The sequence below is a fragment of the Charadrius vociferus genome, unplaced genomic scaffold, assembly GCF_000708025.1.
Source record: "Charadrius vociferus isolate BGI_N301 unplaced genomic scaffold, ASM70802v2 scaffold308, whole genome shotgun sequence".
NCBI classification, from domain to species: Eukaryota; Metazoa; Chordata; class Aves; order Charadriiformes; family Charadriidae; genus Charadrius; species Charadrius vociferus.
In genome coordinates, this window is record NW_009649929.1 from 1,645,823 (window position 1) to 1,665,492 (window position 19,670).

Consider the following 19,670-nt stretch of genomic DNA (forward strand, 5'->3'; position numbering starts at 1 on the left):
CACTGGCTTTTCCCTGAGCCTTTGGGATGCCCCATCTCAGCACCCTGAGTCTCTCTGGCTGCAGCACATACACCTGTGACCCCAAAGAGGCACCACAGCACTCTGAAATCCCACGGGCAGAAGTTGGGATTGCTGCAGGAATAGAAGCCACACAGCAAAGCAACCCAAACCTCCTCTTCTCCCGAACAAAAGAGCAGGTCACTGTGGGATGGGGCAGCTCCAGCATCTCAGCCACACAGATGGATTTTACTGCTGAGCACCCTCCTTGTGGCAATAGGTGGGATATCAGACTCAGCCTACCCTCCCTACGAAGGGTCCTGAGCAAGACAGGAAAAGTTTAAAAGGAGTAAGTAAAACCTTACCTGCACAAGGCAGTGTGCACAAAGAGAGGGAATCCCTTTCCCAAAGATCCTAACTCTATAAGTGGATACTGGCAGATAGGAGACTACAAAAAAAACCCAAACAAAAACAAAAACCAAACCCAACCTTACAAATGAGTTTCTCCAGCTAGCTTCTTCCCTGGAAGAAGTGTGCCACTCCCAGACTTGGGACAAGGGGCTGTATGAGACAAGCTTTTCTGGCAAGCCAGATCGGTGCCAATGGCTGCAGTGAAGTCACCAACATGACACTGGCTTAGATCAGCCCCAGCGCCCTGCCTGGGCTCTGCTCTGTACCCCTCTCCAAGAGAAAAACTTCTTAGACAATAAATTTCATTCTGTGCCTCCCAGCTGTGTCTATGTCCACACAACACAACTACCATGGATGCCAACACTGCTCCTGAGAGCCTCACGCTTGTGCCATAGCCACCCATCTGAGAGGTCATTCACTCCAGCCCATGCCCCATCCTACTACTGAAGGTTACTCAAAGGCTCAGCCAGTGACAAAAGCAAGGCAAGGTGCTATGGGAACATGCTCTTTTTGGCAGCATCTGAAGCTCCTGGGCAATCCTCTGTTTTCTATTGATTTGGAAGATGGGTGCCCCACACACATCGTATCTGGGTATGCCATTGCTGGTAGGACACATGGAGCTCCCCTCTCTCTGGTTGCTCCAGAGTCTCTGTGAAGGTCCTGCAGAGCAGCAGGAACCAGGCTTAGTCCCCCTCCCCTTACACGGCGGGAATGGAGGCACACTTCATTTGGCATTCACCTTATCAACATCATCTAAAATTTAATAAACCGAGTCTTGGCAGGCCCAAGTCCCAGCTAATGTATGTCAACACAGCAGCCTCAAACCAGTCACTCCATTGCCTTTGAGTACCCGGTTGTATTTGGTACTCAGTATGCGCTGACACGCATGTGCACGCACACAGCTCCTCCGGTCTTTGCAGTTTGAGAAAAGATCAGTCACGGCCATATACTTATTTCAAATTATCTCTGAAGCTCTGCTTCTTTTATTAAGAAGTCAAATGAACTCAAACTAATTTCAAATTTGAATTTTCTAGGACAATAGGAAAGCACTGGAATTTAATTGATTTTGATTACTCGCCTTATTATTATGCTGCCAGTAGCGATAGTTCAGGTTGGTGTAATTTTAAATTTACTGTGAGATGAATTTGACATTTCTCTGCTGCTGAATAGAGGACTTGAGCGATTCTTCAGCTCTTCACAAAGATGTCATAATTAATTCAGTAACATCACTTCTGTAAGCGGAGATAGAAAAGGAAGACACAGAAGCACCTACCCTGCATCTAAGAGCTGAATGAACGACAGGCTTAGTTACTCCAGGCTCCCTGAAATTGATTGTATTTTTTTTAAACATTCAACACAATTTCTGCTGCAAAGACACATCTTCCCCTCTCCTGTCAGCACACAAGCTGGACTTATTAGCTGGCAATAATTTACAGCCAAAAGGTCAGCTCATCTTTCCCCTGCTGGCTCCAAGAAGCATTTCTATTCCCCGATCAGCCTGGAGCAAATTCTTCTGCAATCCAAGTCTAGCTGCTTTTCTTTGTCTCCTTTCTGAGGGGGCAGAGAGTGCGGGGAAATGGATCCCCTGCCAGTATAAACCAGCTTTGCTCTGCTGGTTGAAAGGGACCCCCCATCAAGATGAACAGCAGATGCCCCATCCCACCCCACCCCATCCCACCCCCTTTCTCTTGCCATGGGAACACAAGAGATCACCTCCGCTCCCCACCTGAAGAGGACCTTTCCCCTCTGCCAGGGACGCCTGGCTGGGAATCACTGCCCAGCTGAAGTGCACAATGTTTTAATGCAATGGAAATTAAACAGAATCGTGAACCGGGACCAAAGTCTCTATTTACAGTGATATTATTTGAAAAGATAAGACTTTAAATATGTACTGCGCAAGATAAAACCTGGACAGGCAGACAATAGAAAAGTAGCTTTTTTTCTTTCTTTTTTTTTTTTTTAGTCTTTTGAAAGCAAGATTATCTAGCATAGTCAGTGCTATAATAAATATGTGTTCTTAAATGGTTTAGAGCAATTGGGAATATAAAAATCCAGAACATTAGCATTTACTTTACTTTAACTGCCTCACAGAATTAGAAAAAAATCAGTTCCTTCATTTCAAAGCAGTTACATCTCCTCAAGCCAACTGTTAAAGCAAAATGAATTAAATTAATGTGCCCTTTTGAATTTAAGCACCAAACATTCAGAAGATGTGCGTATAAAAGCACCAGGCCTCCCAGCCAGCATATACCTACACATGTGCTATATTTCTAAACACAGCAGAAGGCATTTTCAAAGGATAAAACATACCTGAAATGTTCATCATTTGTACCTGAAACGCTGAGCAGTTTCCCATGTGAGGCATTGCATCCTGGGCCAATTTTTATCCCTGGCCTGGCCCACTCAGCTGCCTCCGACAGAAAAAGACTCTCAAAGGCTTTGCCAGCCATTGGCTTGCCACAGCAAATAATTGAGACGAGCAGCTCCACTTTCTGGAGCCTGTTCATGCCTCCCAACGGTTGGCCAACCTTGGAGGGACCAGATGACTTGGGAGGCTAATCCCACCTGCGTCTAAAATGCAGCCTTTGCATTTCATCCCAAAAGACCAGTTTCTCTTCCTGTTTTTCCCTGTAGAAGAACTCTGTTTTTCTGCTCTATCTTCCAATTCATTGTACAAGAAAATTTGTCAGTATTTTAATTTTTTTTTTTTGACATTTAAAAAAACCTTCCAAAAACTTCAGAAACAAGCTGGGGAAGAGCAGAACTAATGAAGCCTGCTTTCCTACACATTTGTGCTCTTTATCCCTTACGTCCTCCCCAACAACAACAACCAAATTCCACCATGTCTTCTTGGACACCTCCAGCTCAACCAGAGACAGCCCAAAAGACAGCACATGCTGTAGCTGGTCCAGAGCTGCATGCCATCGTGATGGAGCAGCTCACTGACCCTTGGCCATCATAGGTGTTCAAGGCCAGGCTGGAAGTGGCCTTGGGCAACCTGGTCTAGTGGGAGGTGTCCCTGCCCATGGCAGGGGGGTTGGAACTCTTATGATCTTCAAGGTCCTTTCCAACCTAAACCATTCTATGATTCTATGAAACCTATATCTTTCTGCTTCTCTGTAAATGATCCCCTGCCAGGTGACAAAATCTGTAGAAGCATAATTGTCTTTGAGGCAGTTACCCTTCTTTCAACTGTGATTGAAATTGGCCGACCTGTTCAAAAATTATGATGGTGGGGGAGAGACTGGCAAGGAGACAGATGGCAGACAGCTCAGCTTCTTTAGCCTCAACTGAGCTGATTGAGAAGTGGGAACGCTTTCACCCTCTCATGAAAAATGATATCACTCTTTCGTTGAAATTCAAAACTTAGTTTCCTGACATTAAAAATGTGACTTTTCCAACTGGTCAAAATTAGGATGATATCAGTGACGTCTTGGTAAAACAATAGTTGGTGCTTGGCCAAGGAACGAAGCCGCTCTGAGCAAGGAATTAAAATGCAGCTAGAGGAAGAACAGGATAATCAGAACAATCAAACCAAACACAGGTGGGAGCCCCTGGGGAGCCCGGCAAGATCCACACGTGCTTGTGCTGAACAGCGGGTGTCCCAGCAAGAGCAGCAACGAGTGGATTGCCTGGCTCACCGTCGTATTTGCACAGCGGTGTTGTACTCCAAGCACATAGAAAGCCCAAGTATTTTACCACCAATTTAATGGGTGGCCTCAGACCCACCATTCAAGCCAAGCTGCCCGAATCTTGGCACCAAGATACATGGCCCATCCCCTCGAGTTCACTGTAGTGTGTGCCAAGCTTGCGTGGGGACACAGGCAAGCCTGCCTGGAGGAACAAGTGAAGCCACACTTCGGTTTGCCCCGTGCTGGTGATCAGTCCGAGAAAACCCATCCACTGTGACAATACCACCAGCTCCTCTGTCACCTTGTGGCGGCTGAGGACATCCCCACAAGGACATGGTGAGGCCGTGCGAACAGCAAAACAAGTGTGGTGTTCCCAGCAGCTCCCAAGTCTTTTAGACTAATTGCTGGTAACCCTCGGCATTGGGTTTCCACAAGAGAAACAGCGTGGAGTTGGCAGGGGAATTGAGGCCGGGAGACAGGCAAGGTGAATTTTAAGTGTTTTTCAGAAAAATGCATGGGGTGAAAAGGCGTTATGAATGACCAGGCCAGGAGAGCGCTGCCTCGGGTACTGACTCAGACCCTCCCACCACCTTGGCAGCAGTGTCTACCTGAGCTCCCCAACCTCAGAGCAACTCGCAGACGGCGCCTGGTTCTGCAGATCCCCCTCTGTGCCCAGAGGAGCTGCCGGGGGGGCTGACTGCAGCCCAGAGCAAACCCCCAGCCTCCCCTCTGCAGCCTTCCCTGCTGCCCAGGCCTCCAAAAACATAAAACTTCCCCAGCATTTTCCCACCCCCTGCCCTCTCAGCTGAGCTTGGTCATGCCAACAACATTAGTCCTCAGCAAAACACATTATTTCATCACTGATTTACACCAAGTAGAGTGAGCTTTTCTGAACTCCCTCATGCCTCTCTGAGCCTCCCAGTGTACGCCAGTTCCCCACCATCTTTCAGATGAAGAGTTCTGGGCTGGGTTTTCCATGTACGCAGACGTGGCTCATACCTGCCACCGTTGCTGAGGCTTCTAGAGACTGAAGCTACCAACCGTTGCCAGGAAAAGAAACTCTATTTCTGGGCTGGTCCTGGAAAGCCAGCCCTGTGGATGCCAGCAGGGATTCAGAAATCGTGGTTTCTCATGTCTCCCTCGAAGACGGCACTGCTATTCTGAAAGGAACAAACTATCCCCAGTTCAAAATCCCCAATTAGGGAATTTTTTTAGCTTCTGTCTTTCCCTGTCTTAACACAGGCATGGATTACAACTGCAACCTGGCAGAAGTATACCACACACACGAACATATCATGACCAAAGGTATGTGCAAGCATAAGCGGCCACCAGATAAAGACGTGCCCCTCACGGCTGTGGTGATGTGCCTGTCCTCCTATCGGCCCAATTTCAGCTCTCCAGCCCAACGCTTGACCTCTTACCTCTGTTTCCACAGCAAGACACATCTGCCCCATGGCCACCCCAACTGCTCCAGGGGCATCCCTCAGTATCCCATACACATGGCCAAGATGTCAACAAAGCTGGTATCTACACACAGGAGGGACACTGGGGACATTGACTCCCACGTGCCCTGGTGCAGGTACCAACACACCTATGAGTATATAGGCAAAACGATGGCTGGGGGACTACCAGAGATGGGTGCGAGGGGCTGTGCCCCCAACTCCTGCCAGGAGCCGGGTGGGAGATGGGGGGAGCACCAGACACCAAACACACAGCCAGCACTTTTCCTTCCCCACACAGAGGCTGAAATGTGGGATACTGAGGGAGGAGGCAGAGGCACAGCGCGACATGGGAACCTCTTCAGTCCCCAAAAAGCCCCCCAGCAGCCTCCGCCTGCTGCCACAGGGCCCCTCTGTCCGTGCGGATGGACAGAGGGACCAGGGCAGGGGATGTTTCCCAGTTCTCCCAGTTATGCATTATGCACTGCACACCTGCATCTTTGTTCTGAACAAAACACGTCCACCTCTCCTGGATGCATATTCACTTGGTTCTGCCACAACACGAACAAAAAGAAAGATATGCCAGTTTTGCATGTCTACATGAGCCATCTGCTTCTATTTTATTGATAAAAACCTGTAACAACAGCGTTCACCATAACAAAATAAGACTGTTTCTAAGGTGTGGATGGTTGTATGTGTGTGTGGATAATTTCAGCCCAGAATTCTGCAGAAGCTGGGTTTAATGCTTTTTTTTTTCCAGTCAGATATCATCTAGACATTAGTATTCCTAACGCAGCATATAATTAGCGAGAGGCAATATATTGTATGATCATGCACGTTAGCACTTAAGTAGAATAAAAATGTTTCATTGTCAAGTACGTGAAAAGCTAAGAATAAACCCATACCACTCTTCCTGTTGAATATCCAAACATCTTTTCATCGTATTTTTCATCTTTTTTATCACAGTTTTGCACGTCAGATATCTCTTTCAGTCACACACAGAGCAAGTGAAATGATGCTCATACCATTCCAGTGGCCTCAGTCAATACCAGCCATTTATTAAGTAGATTGAAGGTACAATTTTCAGTGCAAATCTTTGAACTTTACAAAAGTGAAAAGGGTATATGAATTTGTTTCATAGAATCATAGAATGGTTTAGGTTGGTTTCTTATAACCTTCACAGTATGAACAATTCCCCCTTTACAGGTGTATTTATCATGAAAATAATTCAAATTCAAGCTCTAGAAGACTTGCTTTTGCACTGACAGAAGTTAGGGACCTGGCATTTTTATTAATTTGTCTGTATTGTTATCATTTAAAGTGATTGATTTATAGATAAATTTTGTGCTTGTACATCTCAGGCTAGGAAAGGAGAGATGAAACCTCTACTAGTCTTGATGCAACCTCAGCCACAGGGCTGAATTACATGGAATACCAACCGGCTCGCTCCCTGCCCATGGTCTGTGCTGAGGATATGCCAGCAATGACAGAAAAAAACGTTAAAGGTCGATAATTCCACTACACACGAGGAGGGAGACACAGTAAGTGGGCTTACAATGCTGTCCTGTGGCAATGCACCCCAGCAGCGATGGATGTCCACCAGCAAAGCTGGTGGAGGGGAAGGACTACCACGTCACAGGGCAGGCGGAGGAAAGAGGAGATGGACACATACACCTCAGCCACCGCATCTCCAGTGTCCAGCTGTGAGTGCAGCGGTGAGACAACGAAAACCTGTACCTGCCAGAAATGGTATATCATTCCAATATAAAAAGAAGCCAATACACACTAAAAAATATACAGTATATTTAAATCAACAGTCAAATATACATTGAGATGTGCTTCATGCAAATGCCTGGAGGCACTCTACCACAAAGAACATTTTTACATATACACATATAAATGCCATGCAGTATTTAAACTCTAAGTCTACCAAATGATTACTTCATTTACTCTTCTTGACAAACAAAACTCTCTGCTGGGAAAAAGTCAATGACGTTACAGCTGAGAATACAGCCCAGCAAGACAAAACCACTGCAGTGCCAGCTGGGAGAGATGTGGTTCTGGTTTAATTGGAAAACTTGTGCTTGAGGTGCCACATAGTGACAGCAAGAGATTGGAGGACAGGTTTTATCCTGAGCACCGTGAACACAAAATATTGCTACCAGGCACAGACCTGACTTGGAGCAGATCTCTACAGATATTAATGAGAGGATGGGAGATGCAGTGATGGAGACAGCATGAAGGAAAAGCACCTGGAAAGTGTTAACAAGACACAACAGGGATGAGGAAAGCTGGCAAAATTATATGATTTTTCCCAGCTGCTAATGAGGAGAGAAATTTGCAATGTTCTCCTAAGTCTCAGAAATTAAGGGAGAGGGAAGTATTTGGCATGATAAAATCCTAGTTAACGGTCGTGGGACTCGGGAAAGAATTCAGCTTTTGTCTGAATCCTGATTCCTTCTCGTTCTTTGCCCGTGGCCAAGATAAGCTTTTCATCTTTTGTTACTCAATGAGATCAGCCCATGCTGGGTATGACGTTACAGGGAAGAGACACCTCCGGAGTATTTGGTATCTATCTGATGGTCACCCATTAGAGCCAGGAGGAAACTCAAGAGCCAGGAGGTGATGTCCTCACTTCCTCACACCTGCAGTTGCCTCGGCAGCTGCGACTTCTGTTACACCACTTTTGTTAAGTAAACCCCAACAATCTGCTTTTCAATTTTCTAAAGAGATGAGCAACTAAGAGGCCCGAATGGAGCTTCATCGTTCCCATCTGGATTCTGGGTTTCTTCTTCAACTTTTTCCAGCCTCTGCTGCCTAACGCTTACTGATGCAACATGGTGCCCATACAGTTTTTTGTCGTGCAAGATCACACAGACTACCACAGCCCACCTGCATAGCTTGTCAAGCAACACAGACTTCCTTCATCAGTGGTACCTTGTAGGATTCAGGTCTTACGTCCCTGTGATGGGCAATACCCAAATCCCATGCAGGTTCCCAAAGTACGATCGAAAAATGTCTCAACACTGGACTGATAACTGCCTTATACAAGCATGGGGTGTTCCCTGCTCTGTGTGTAAGGACCTGTCTAGTGACAGAGCTTTGCTCAGGCTGTTCAGCTCTGCAGCGAGATCTCAAAATTTATCCTCCCATGAGAAACTCAGGAGCACAGAGGGGGAAAAAATATCTCACCTTCAGCCTTCTATTTTGGGGGAGCAGCACAGGGAGAGCCCAGCCTGCAGCTCTCCTCTTACACCCTCATTTGTACAGATGGCTTGTGTGGAGAAGACAGAGATTGTAACGCTAGAGGAGATGAATGGTATCTACCAAGTTCTTTATCCAGGCTACAGTATTGACCTATATCTGCTTCATAAAGGTGAAAAAACATGAATAGCTGTGTGGGTTGAGCGGGAACATCTTCCCGCTGCCAGCTGGCAAACAGCTTGGGGATTACAGCATGAGGATTAATAGCCTTTGTCATTTGTAAGTGCAGATGCTAACCTTACTCACATGACAGACTGATCTTCTTTGGATTCTGTGCCTGTTTGCTGTTCCAGAAAGACGACCTTGGGCTGCTGTGAGAGACAAAATATTCACACATTCGTTTCTTCAGGCCTACAGTGTAGGCTGCAGGAAGACAGAAGCCACTCAGCACTGAAAACACAAGAAAAAGTGGGGGGGGAGGAGGGGAAGCTGTATGCCTTCAGCAGATCCGGAGCTAAGGAATCGTGTTGAGAAACTGGGTTTTGGCTCAGGCTTAACACCACTGCAGCCCACTGTGCTGCTTTCTGGAGTACAGAGTGAGCAAACTCCCAGCTCTGCAGCAGCACGAGTACACCGAGAGCCTTCCCTCCCCACCGCCTTCCCGACCACTGCTTGGGGTTTTCATTTCTTGCACGACAGTTTGTTAAATCTGTACCAGATTCCAAATAAACACCCAAACCAGCTATGTTTAATTATCCCGTGTGTCTTTCCAAGCTTTAGGATCTGTCAGCTTCTGGCTGCTTTTATCACGAAGCAGATCAGCTGGGAGCTGGCATCGCTGCCTGGGGTATAAGAATGTATTTGCTGGAGTAGTGCATGCTGAAGGGAAAAACCTGCCTCATTCAAAGTGTGAGCTCTTCTACAAACCCTGGCTGCTGGCTGTTTTTTTTTTTCCCCTCAAACCATAGTTGCAAACATCACACTTAGTACATTTTAAATGGAAAGCGGATGCTCCTGCATACTAATTCCTTCAGGCTCTGTTGTCCTTTTACAGAACAGGATGCTCGCGAAAGAAAAGAAGAAAGCGAATACAGAACAGGTTGTTGTCTCTGTCATTAACTCGGTCCACATCGAGGTGAACGGGTGTCACTACCTTGCAATTATTAAAGTTATCACAGCCCAGCCAACATGGCTCAAACTCCACAAGCAGACTAGAGAGCAGGGAGAAAATTCTTGATAATGAGCATCATAACTTTAAGATAACTCCTCCAAGAGTCAGCTCCCCTTGAGCCCAGGGGTAATGCAACAGGGAAGGCCATACTCTTTGCTCAGACTTTCTGTCCACCTTTTGTGCTGAAGGGCAGAAGGCTGCTGAGAGTCAGAGAGATGAAGTGCAGTGATCATACAGATTAAAGATGATGATAAATATGGGACTGGAAAGCAAGCTCCGCAGGCATGCTAGCTCCAAGGTCATCACCAGCTTCAACTGAAGGAGAAAATGAACTGCCACCAGAGGAAACGCCTGCTCCTCTGCCAAGCTGCAACCTTAGGCTTTATACTGGAGAAATGATCAATAGCAGCTGGCAGCCTTTGGTTCTGTGCGTCCAAGAACATCTAAAGACATTCATGACTGAAGATCAGTCAACTATGTAAAGCACCAAACAACTCCTCGGGATCTGCAGCCGCTAAAAATACATGCAAGTATTGTCCATGTGCCCCGAGAGCTACACACCCCACGTTACCCTGCAAGGAAAACGTAGACGAGCCATAGCGACAGGAGCGAGCAGGCCACAGCAGGGTCCAGGCAATTAAAGACACTGGTAAAAAGGAAACCCAAATAAATCAAACGACATAGCAGATCATCCAGAAAAAGCCTTTACAAATGAGCACCTCAGTAAGCTAAAGCTGTAGCTCAGTGGGCTAAAAGAGGTACTCTTTTCTGTGGGCATCAGTTGAAAGTCAGCACTATTACAGGGAATATAAACGTGGTGAGATCATTCTGTTCTGTTGTCGATACACATTAAAAAAACCCCAAAAATAAAATAACAGCACAGAGCCTAGCAGGACAGGGGCGTGCTGGCTGGAGAGAGACCAAGGAAGGAACAGACTGCAACTAGCTGAACGACACTGTTTAAGATACAGAGATGTATCCAGAGCACTTGCCCACAATATTCTGGGATTGTGCCAGAGCAGTTAGTTCCTTCCCACACAATGGTTTTGTGGGTTTTCAGGCTTTTTTTTTTTTTTTTTTTCCCAACAAGAAGAAAATTCAAATAAGCTACAAGGGGATTCCAGACAGTGGTGTCAAAAGGGGATGAATTACCTTAGAAAAAATGAGTGCATTAGGAAACCTCTGAGCATTAGGACTTGCAAGCACCCAAGCATTCCCAGAACCAGGTCAGCCATTGCTTTCCCGCTCGCTGAACTCCTCATGGCCTTCCCATGACTCTTCGCCCCTCCTGGAGCCCCACAGAAACAGAGATTGGGCATCAGCATCCACGTGGATGGAGGCTGGAAGAGCATAGGGCCTCAAGTCTACCGACCACTACCAACTGAGAGCCAAGTGCGAGTCAAGATTCCCAAGGAACAGAAACCCTTCCCGAAATTTAGTCTTCTCAGCCATTTCCAAAGGAAACAAGGGGTTAAAGCAGTGACTGAAAGGGCAGTGGTATTTACATAAGAAAGACCATGAGCACAGACCCAGCCTGTATCAATATTAGCAATGAGTAATTCAATCTGTCAAATGGGAAGAATTACGGGAGCTCTGGAATACAGGGGAGCTGCTGCAAAGCCTTCATTTCACAGACAGTCAATACTGAAAAGAAAAATAAATCACAAAAGCAACAAAAATCCTGAAGTACAGCTAGCAAGTATGAGCACCCCCAGCACTGTGTTCATCCCAAGATTCCTAAATTCCTCCATTGCTTCAGTAGGAACTTAATGAAACCTACAAATGCACTGCTCATTCACGGATGTGCCAACAGCTTTAGCAGCAGCTCCAAAAACCCAATGCTCCCCTTGCCTCATCCCTTTTCCCTTTTTGCCAAATTTTTGTGGTAAAACATTAGGTCAAAATGTTCCAAGGATGCAGCAACCTGCTTCCACCCAAGAGCAAAGTTTTAACATGTGCTCCGATATTAACTTATTCTAAATAAGCTATTTTCACTTGCTTTCCTCTGACTCCCAATACTCTACACTGAAATTATACATTAGAATTCAATTCCCTTAATGCTGTATCTTCAGAAAAGATCTTTATATGAAAACAGCATAGAAGTCCAAAAACCAGTTTACTTCATTGCTTTTAAAAATTATCTTTTCCAAGATTTTTTTTTTTTTAATCACACTATTATAAATCTGGGTTATCTCCAGTTCACTGCTGAAACATATTATTAGTTTATACTTTTCCCTTAGCTAATTATTAAGCATAAGCAACATTTTGCAGGTTCAAAAAGTTATGAAGAGAATCTCAGTAAGTTTATTATACATACACATTCCAAATAATAAAATTACTTACAAACACTTGTATATACATTTTACGCAGTTCAGGAAACAAGATGCAGAGATTGGAAAACAACTGAAATCAGCAAATGCACCTTTTGAATTGGGCTGTTTCCTCTACTTTTTTTCCAGAAGAAAATTATTTGATAAAAAAAATAAAAATCTATTCTTCTGGTTACTACTCAAATGCTCTTTTTCTCTTGCATTGGTAATACAGCAGCATTAACAGTGCAGTCAAAAACGTATTTGTTTGCTGAACTGTACTGGGGTTAGGTCCTGCTTTGTGATACAAAGCCCCAGTAGTGCAACGCAGATATTATACCAGCTTATCTAGGCAATGGAGGACAACCCTCCTGCATAGGATACCCACCAGTCTCACCAGAAAAATGATGCTCAGACAGGTAAGCAATAAGACTATATAAACCCATGGCCTGTAGGATAACTTGTCTCACCTATACAAGAAGTCCTTCTACAGGCAGATTATTCTGTCTGCCTCGTGAGGACAGAAAAAGCCTGTGTGTATCATACCACAGGATAACCTGCGTGTATCACGCCACTGCCCCGCAGTGGGTCTGGCTAGCCAGACCCTGGAGGTCTGGAGGTGATGCAAACCAGCACCACAGCTCAATTTTGGTCAAACAGTCAGTGCCAAAATTTGCACTAGTTACATTTGCACAGCACCGCTGAAGGCAAGGAGATGGTTGTGGTGCAGTAGGAGGCAGAATCTGGTGCCAGGTCTCAGTAAATGACAAAAACAAAACATGAAGTGATTCAGCACAGACAAACCTTTTCAGCAAAACATTTCCTGTGTCTTGCTGTCATCAGTAGGAATGGAGAAATGCCAGTCCTCTCCTAGAGAGCGCAGAGAAAAAAAGACTGGGCAGCTGATAGTATTTGAAGATCTCAGCACCTTCTACCTGCATACCATCACTACACTAGAGGAGGAACATCCTCTGCTGTGTCACACACAGCATCGCAACAGCTAACAACCACTAAACTTTCAACAGCCAGGTAGCAGGCTAAGACATGTCCTCTATCCATTGTTCCATGACTTCAACTCGCAGAAACAGGAAAAAAGATTAAAATGGAAAATGACAACATAGTCTGAAAAGTAACTACATAAAAGTGTCATCACCTCATCCAGCAAGCCTGCTCCTTGCATTGTTTTCAGTTAGAGGCAGGAAGCGTAATACTTTTCTCTGGCTTTAGTTCAGCAGAGCCAGCAGCCCCTCTAGGGGTTCCTCTGGATCCTACTCCTTGCCTGCAGGAGGGCTCGCCCTGAAGATGAGGTGACGTGGCCTGGCATCCTTTACTGCTCAGTGTGCCAAAAACGGTCCCCTTTCAGACCCGAGAAGGTATTACAGGACAGCACATTTGAAGAAGAGCCCTCAGCAAACTGAGCTGTGCTTAACTGAATCGCAAGAGAAATCACGGACCTAAAGCCTTCCTGGGTAATGCGCACAGAAATGCTTTTCTGTTTTTTAAAACTGAGGTTCATTCAAGGTAACACATAGGGCAAAACAATGATGCAGAAAAGAGTGATTCAGGCACAAAGGTGGATGTGCAGCTTGTTCTGGTCTTTTTTTTTGGTATTCGTGATGACAGAAGCCACGAACTTCAAGTAAGCATCTAAACATGCATTGTATAATTGCAATATAAAACTGATTCTAGTTATCTCTCGTGCAAACCTATGGCGATGCAGGCTAACAATTGTACAGGATGCCTAATTAAAAATACCGGTAGTGTTTAGTCCTAATATCAGTTGTTAGTACAGGAGAACAGTAGTAATGTCTAGGCACTTAAAGTTGACAGAGAATTCAAGAGTGCTTTCCCATGCTGCCTGAAAAATGTATCATCCAGTCTATAGCAGTATCAAATGCTTATTTCTAGGACTTAGAAACACAATAAAAAAAGGGAGAGAATGTGATCTGCATGCAGGCTAGCCTTTCTGTGAGCTATCTGCGTGTCAAGAATATTTGCAAACTTCATTAATATAAATAAGGGCAGGGAGGAAAGAGATGGTTTACCCCAGAAGAAAACAGCATCAAAATCAGTCCGTGATGATTAAGCCTACAACAAAATGAGCGAGACAATGACCAAGGAAAGGATTTTGCAAGTATTCCCACTGCTTCTCCCTAGGGTTAATTATTCGGATGTAGAAAATGCAGGACAACTTGGAAAGACAAGACCTAAACTTGCTTCCCAGGCCTTGCCACCTTTAATACCCATGACTGCTGACACTGAAAAGCCAGGTTAAAGTGTACATGACCTGTCAGAGCACGGTGCTTGTCATGGGATAGCTGTTTTCTGCTGACTGAGAACAAGGGAAGATGGCCCTAAGTCCCAGGACCCACAGGCTGCCATGGTAACCACTAGGACTCCAGCAGTGTGTGCCACCTGCAGACCTGAGTCCCCTTCGACTCCTTCATTTCCTGCCAGTGACTTTGCTCTTCCTCTCCACTGCTGTTCTGACCCATAGAAATCCAGCCGACCATCTCTTTGCGCTTCATGCTGCGTCTGTTGTATATGGAGATCATTAGCGTGACATCAGAGAGCTGGAAGAGGGCAACCTGGAAGATGAAAGTTTCCTTGTAGACAGGGTTTGGCTGTCCTCGACGGATAGAGGTCTTGCAGCGAGACATCTCCTGGCCCACAGAGTTGAGCAGGCAGAGCTTTCCATAGGTGTCTAGGACAAAAAAGAGGAAATAATACATTTGGCACAGGTGACAGACTAAATGGAAGCCCCAAATGCTCAAAAAATACCCCAACAACCTCCAAGTAGAGCAGCTTTGTCTGCAGTGAGTAACAGATGAGGGCTGGACTGCTCTCCTTAGTAAAATCCCTGGGATGAGAAGCAGAAGATGAAAGCACCTCTTGCATTTCCTCATATTCAGCTGGGGAGAAGAAAGGAAGGAAACTGATGCATGTTTCAGCCCTACTTTCTTGGAAAGAGACGGAAATCTGGTTCTCAAGCCTAGAAAGCCTGTCTAAGACCAACAGAAACTATGAGCATCTCTACAGATTTTCCACATCAAATGGTGTGTCTGCACCTTCCCTCCCTCTCCCTCACAACCAAGCTTCATTGGAGCTTGTCTTACCAGGGCTTCCCTTGGCTGCACTTGCCTCTCTACCACCTTCCTTTGGAAGAATGCCTCTATGACCTATTATTTGAGATAGCAAACAAAAAGGGTTCTGGAAAAGAAGGAAAGGAAACCTGCATACACAGTGAAATTATTTGATCTCGCATGACAGTTTCAAGCCTTTTTTCCAAATTCTCATCTCACTTTTTGGTAGACCCAGGGTCAATTTTATTCACTATTTAAGTCAATACAAGGAGTAAAAATTCCTAGTAGATACAGGGAAGGGATGGTCCAAGTCAGTGTCCCTGTAAACCCACCCTGAAAACTCTTGCTGCCTCCTGTGTTAATCAGTTCACCTCTGTTACGTGGTCGCTAATACCATGGTCTCAGGCAGAGCTGTGTGGTCCTAATGCTCCACAGACCCAGCTCAGTATAAGTTCTCACCTCAGTTTGCACATGATGGCAACAGATCACTTGGCTAGAATAGTCCCCTCCTAACCCCTTCATAATCTGCGCCTGGGTTTCTGCAAGTGAGTATTATTTCAGAGTGTGCCGAAGATAGGAAATAAATAACAAGCCTCCGTTTCTTGTCTACAGCATGTCTATCCTCTTCTGTCCCCGTTTGATGTGCTATTTTACGCACTTATCTGCTGAGCAACACAAGGTGTGAAATTACACTTCAGGTGTGAAAACACTTCTGTGTCTCCAAAGCAAGGCTCTCCGCTCCTCTCAAACTGTTCCACTGAAAAAGCTGTCAGGAGACTGACAATCGAGGAGCAAATTGTGAGCCTGCACAGCTGTACAGCTATCGAGTTACTGCGGGGAAAGTTCAGTCCAATCATTAGCTGGGGGTGCCAGCTTGGCTCCCAGCGTAACACTGGAGATGAAGTAGATCTTGCCAACAAAGACCTACTCGTTAGACAGAAATGCAGAGCTCTGACATGAAATAGTTTCCTGATTGTATCAGGGAAGGAAGAACTGCTTTATCAAGAGGTGGACTAATTCTCACAGTAACATTCAGTGTTGGTGGTGCCGAGGGACTGAATTCTGTAACAACTTCAGACCCATGAGAGACACAAAGCCCAAGAGACGACTCTCAGTTCTAGTTGCACGCGATGCGAAACTATGCAAGATAACTACCAGACACAATCTCTTGCAGCACTTGTAGAGATGCCACTTTGTTTTGCACTGACAAACCGTAACATGCACTGAAGCATTCCTCATGTGGAAGCTGGTCTAAGGCTGCAGGGAACTCCCTGCAAATAAAAGTAAGTGGGGATTAGGGGTTTTACAGATTTTTTTTAATGTGTTCACCCTTTTTTCTGTGAGGAGGGGATTTCAAAATAGTGAAAAATCTCTGCCAGGCTGATTTTTAAATGCAAACAAGCATCTAATTTGTACAATTCCCTGTTCGAATTTTAAAATTTTTCTTTCTTTCAAATTGAAAGCTTACATTTTTACATAATTTCAGTGCATTTTCCAAACCAATACCAATTCCAAACCAGGTAGAAAGTTGAAGGGGCTCTTTTCTGCTGACATGCAAGAGAGGCGAGTGCTGAGAACCAGGAATTCATGGAGATGCGCTCTATTTGCTCCTGGCCCGATACCTCCATTTATCTCTAGATATGTCCCTGGTGTCATATCGCTTTCCCCACTACCCTCTGAGAACTGCTTTGCTGAGGGTGAGGGCATTTGATTGGGATCACGATAGGGGCTGGGAGTGGTCAGCAAGGGCAGAGCTGAGACATGGACTAGCACTGGAAAGGTCCTGCCCGTGGACCTCTTGGCAGCTCCTGGGAGGATGTCCCTGGCTGTGCTGGGGCAGGGGATGGGCTGAGCAGAGAAGCAGTATGCAGACAAGGTCTGCTATGAACACCCTCACTGCTATCCCAGTTAAGCATGGCAATGTGCAACATAATTAACAGCAAACAAGGTACTTTTTTAGGTTAGCTTCCCATGCTGCTTCAGTGAAAGGTCACACACATACGCCTGTTTTTCTGAGAAGATGAGGAGAGGACTGAGGTCTAGATTTTCCTCCGAGTAAGCCTTGCTATCATCCTTCCTTCTGATTGCTGCCAGTATTGACAGGTCAGGTGTGATTCATCACACCTAACCACAGGTACATATGTTTAAGCGGTCCCCTACAGAGACAACCAAGTTATAGTCAATACCATCAAAGCAGCATTCAGCGAAGATCTAGTAGACAACGCTACCATTACAGATGATTTAGGTTTTTACAGTAAAGCAGGTGCCACTGCCACAGCTAAAACACCTCATAGGATGCTGTTTCAGGATGTCCCAGTTAATTTTCCAGGCAATGAATGGACAAGTTTCTTGCAGTCATAAACTCTAGGATGTCACATCGCTGACTGAGGCCTCAACTTTAGCAAGGGAGGAATAATATAGCTGGCTTTAAAGAAAACTGAGCGTTGTACAACCAATGACTTCAACCCAACAGAGATCAACATCAGAAAATTAGGCTTTTTCTTCAATACACATCAGATCTGCTCCGTAATTCTGCACCAAGGTCCTGTCTCTACAGTATGAAGGTCAGTGGGGATTCTGCAGGTATCATGTGGATCAGGCAAGAATGCGCAGGCTGGAAGGAGACTACACTCAGGGCAGAGCTAATACCAGGAGTCCCATTCATCCCCATATAAACACAGGCACAAAACTAGCACAAGTGACAACTAAATCAAGCTGCTAATTCTTCTCAAATTTATTCCACTGGGTGCATTTTACCAGCCAAAAGAATCAAGATTGCCTGAACAGAAATAAAAGAGTAGGTGTGGGTAATATATTTAGCATCTGAAATTTGCTTTGTAGAGTTGGTACGTATGAGACTGAGCTGTTATTTTGCTTCACTAACTAGATTTTAAGTTTGTGGTTTGCCCTTACTGCACTGTGCTCCTTGCAGCATCTTTTTAGGTGTCTCATCGGGAAACAGTTCCTAATTCTCCTTGTGGTCCAGTCTGGAGCTCTGAGATGGAAAGCACTCCTCTTTGGTTGGCTTTGCCAAAGAAAATCCATCCCTGGATACATGGTGAAATTAGTGGAACTACAGCAAGGATGAACTTGAATATTTACTGAGGAATGTATGTGTGAGAGCATCTATTCATTATGAAGGCAAACATTTTCCATCTAATTACATGCTCAGACCCAGTAATGGCCTCATTACTGTGGTATCTCAGCACTTTACGCTCTTCAGTGTATTTACTTTCATGCCACCTCCATCAAGCATAAAAAGAGAGGAGAAATTAAGGCTTACATTCTTTAAAATGCCTAAGTGCTCGCCTTCTCTTTAGGCACCTATCTCACTGACATGAAGAAGGGCAAGGCCTCTTAACATCTGGGAGTGTCTGAGACTGCCGCTTGCCCACGGTTACACAAAAGTCTGTCAAGAAGCAGGAACGAGGTCTAATTTTGCCAAGACCAATTTTAGCACCACAGCCACCAGGCTCTCCTTTCCATACAGGCTTTGGAACAGCAGTTCTTGCTACAGATCATTTTTACTCTAAACTCATCTGTCATCTCTGGTATGAGTGGATTGAACAATGTTCATGTGTAGATGAAATATCAACACCTCTGCATTTAATACCAGAGTGAAAAGCACTAAATCAAGGAATGTTGCAAGAAGCCAGACACATTTGGGCTGGTGGTGCATAATCTTACTCCAGAGGTTTGGCCAAACCTCTCCTCGTGCAGACTGCTCTGTCTCCATCAGTGCTGCCCCAACCATAAAACACCTCTTGAGAGCTCATCTGCAAAGGCAATCAGTTTATCCGTGATTCTTCTAATGACCCATTTCTGTCATCATCCTTCTAAGGGAACTAACTGATAATGACAACTCAGGGGAATAATCAACCGTAATTTATACGTTCCTGTTTTTGGAGCAGGGACCATAGCGGGCATTCTGCTTTCATTTACCCTGAGCTCCACCATTATTAATAAAGCTAACCCGTGAACAAAAACACTGCAATACAAAAGCATCCAACCCCCTGCTTGAGTTTATATTTAGCAAGGAAATAAACAACCAAAGACTTCTGACTCCTCAGGTCTGTGGACTGCAGGGTACAACACAGTGCTGTACAGACTTTCCCACCCGCGCTCCAGGCAAGCTAGCTCATTTCCAAGAGCAGTATAACCATGTCAGCATGCTGCAATCCAGACTAATAACACCCTCAGTAAAATAAAGCCTTGGGCCTGGAGCTTAATTTCACCCAGCTGGCGTGCCCACACTCCTAGCCTACAAAATAAACACAGCATTGTGTGGCAAAGCAGCCCCAGAGCTCAACACCGTGCTGCTCCATACAGCGCAGCTCAACACGAGGTCTCCGTTTGAGACCCAGAAGACTACTGCTCCATTAGTCATGGTTGCACCTCCCCATTAAACCGGCAGTGGGGCAGGA

At 45.4% G+C, this 19,670-nt stretch overlaps 1 protein-coding gene across 1 annotated transcript in view; it reads right to left on the bottom strand.

The window, feature by feature from the left end:
* Positions 1–14,442: 14,442 nt before the first annotated feature.
* The window catches only part of SYT16 (synaptotagmin XVI), a 42,023-nt gene continuing 36,795 nt past the window's right edge, over positions 14,443–19,670 (bottom strand). The window contains exon 5 of the mRNA XM_009891203.1: positions 14,443–14,867. Within this exon, the coding sequence (XP_009889505.1) occupies positions 14,554–14,867 (314 nt within the window). The 3' untranslated portion in view covers positions 14,443–14,553. The remainder of the gene's footprint in view (positions 14,868–19,670) is intronic.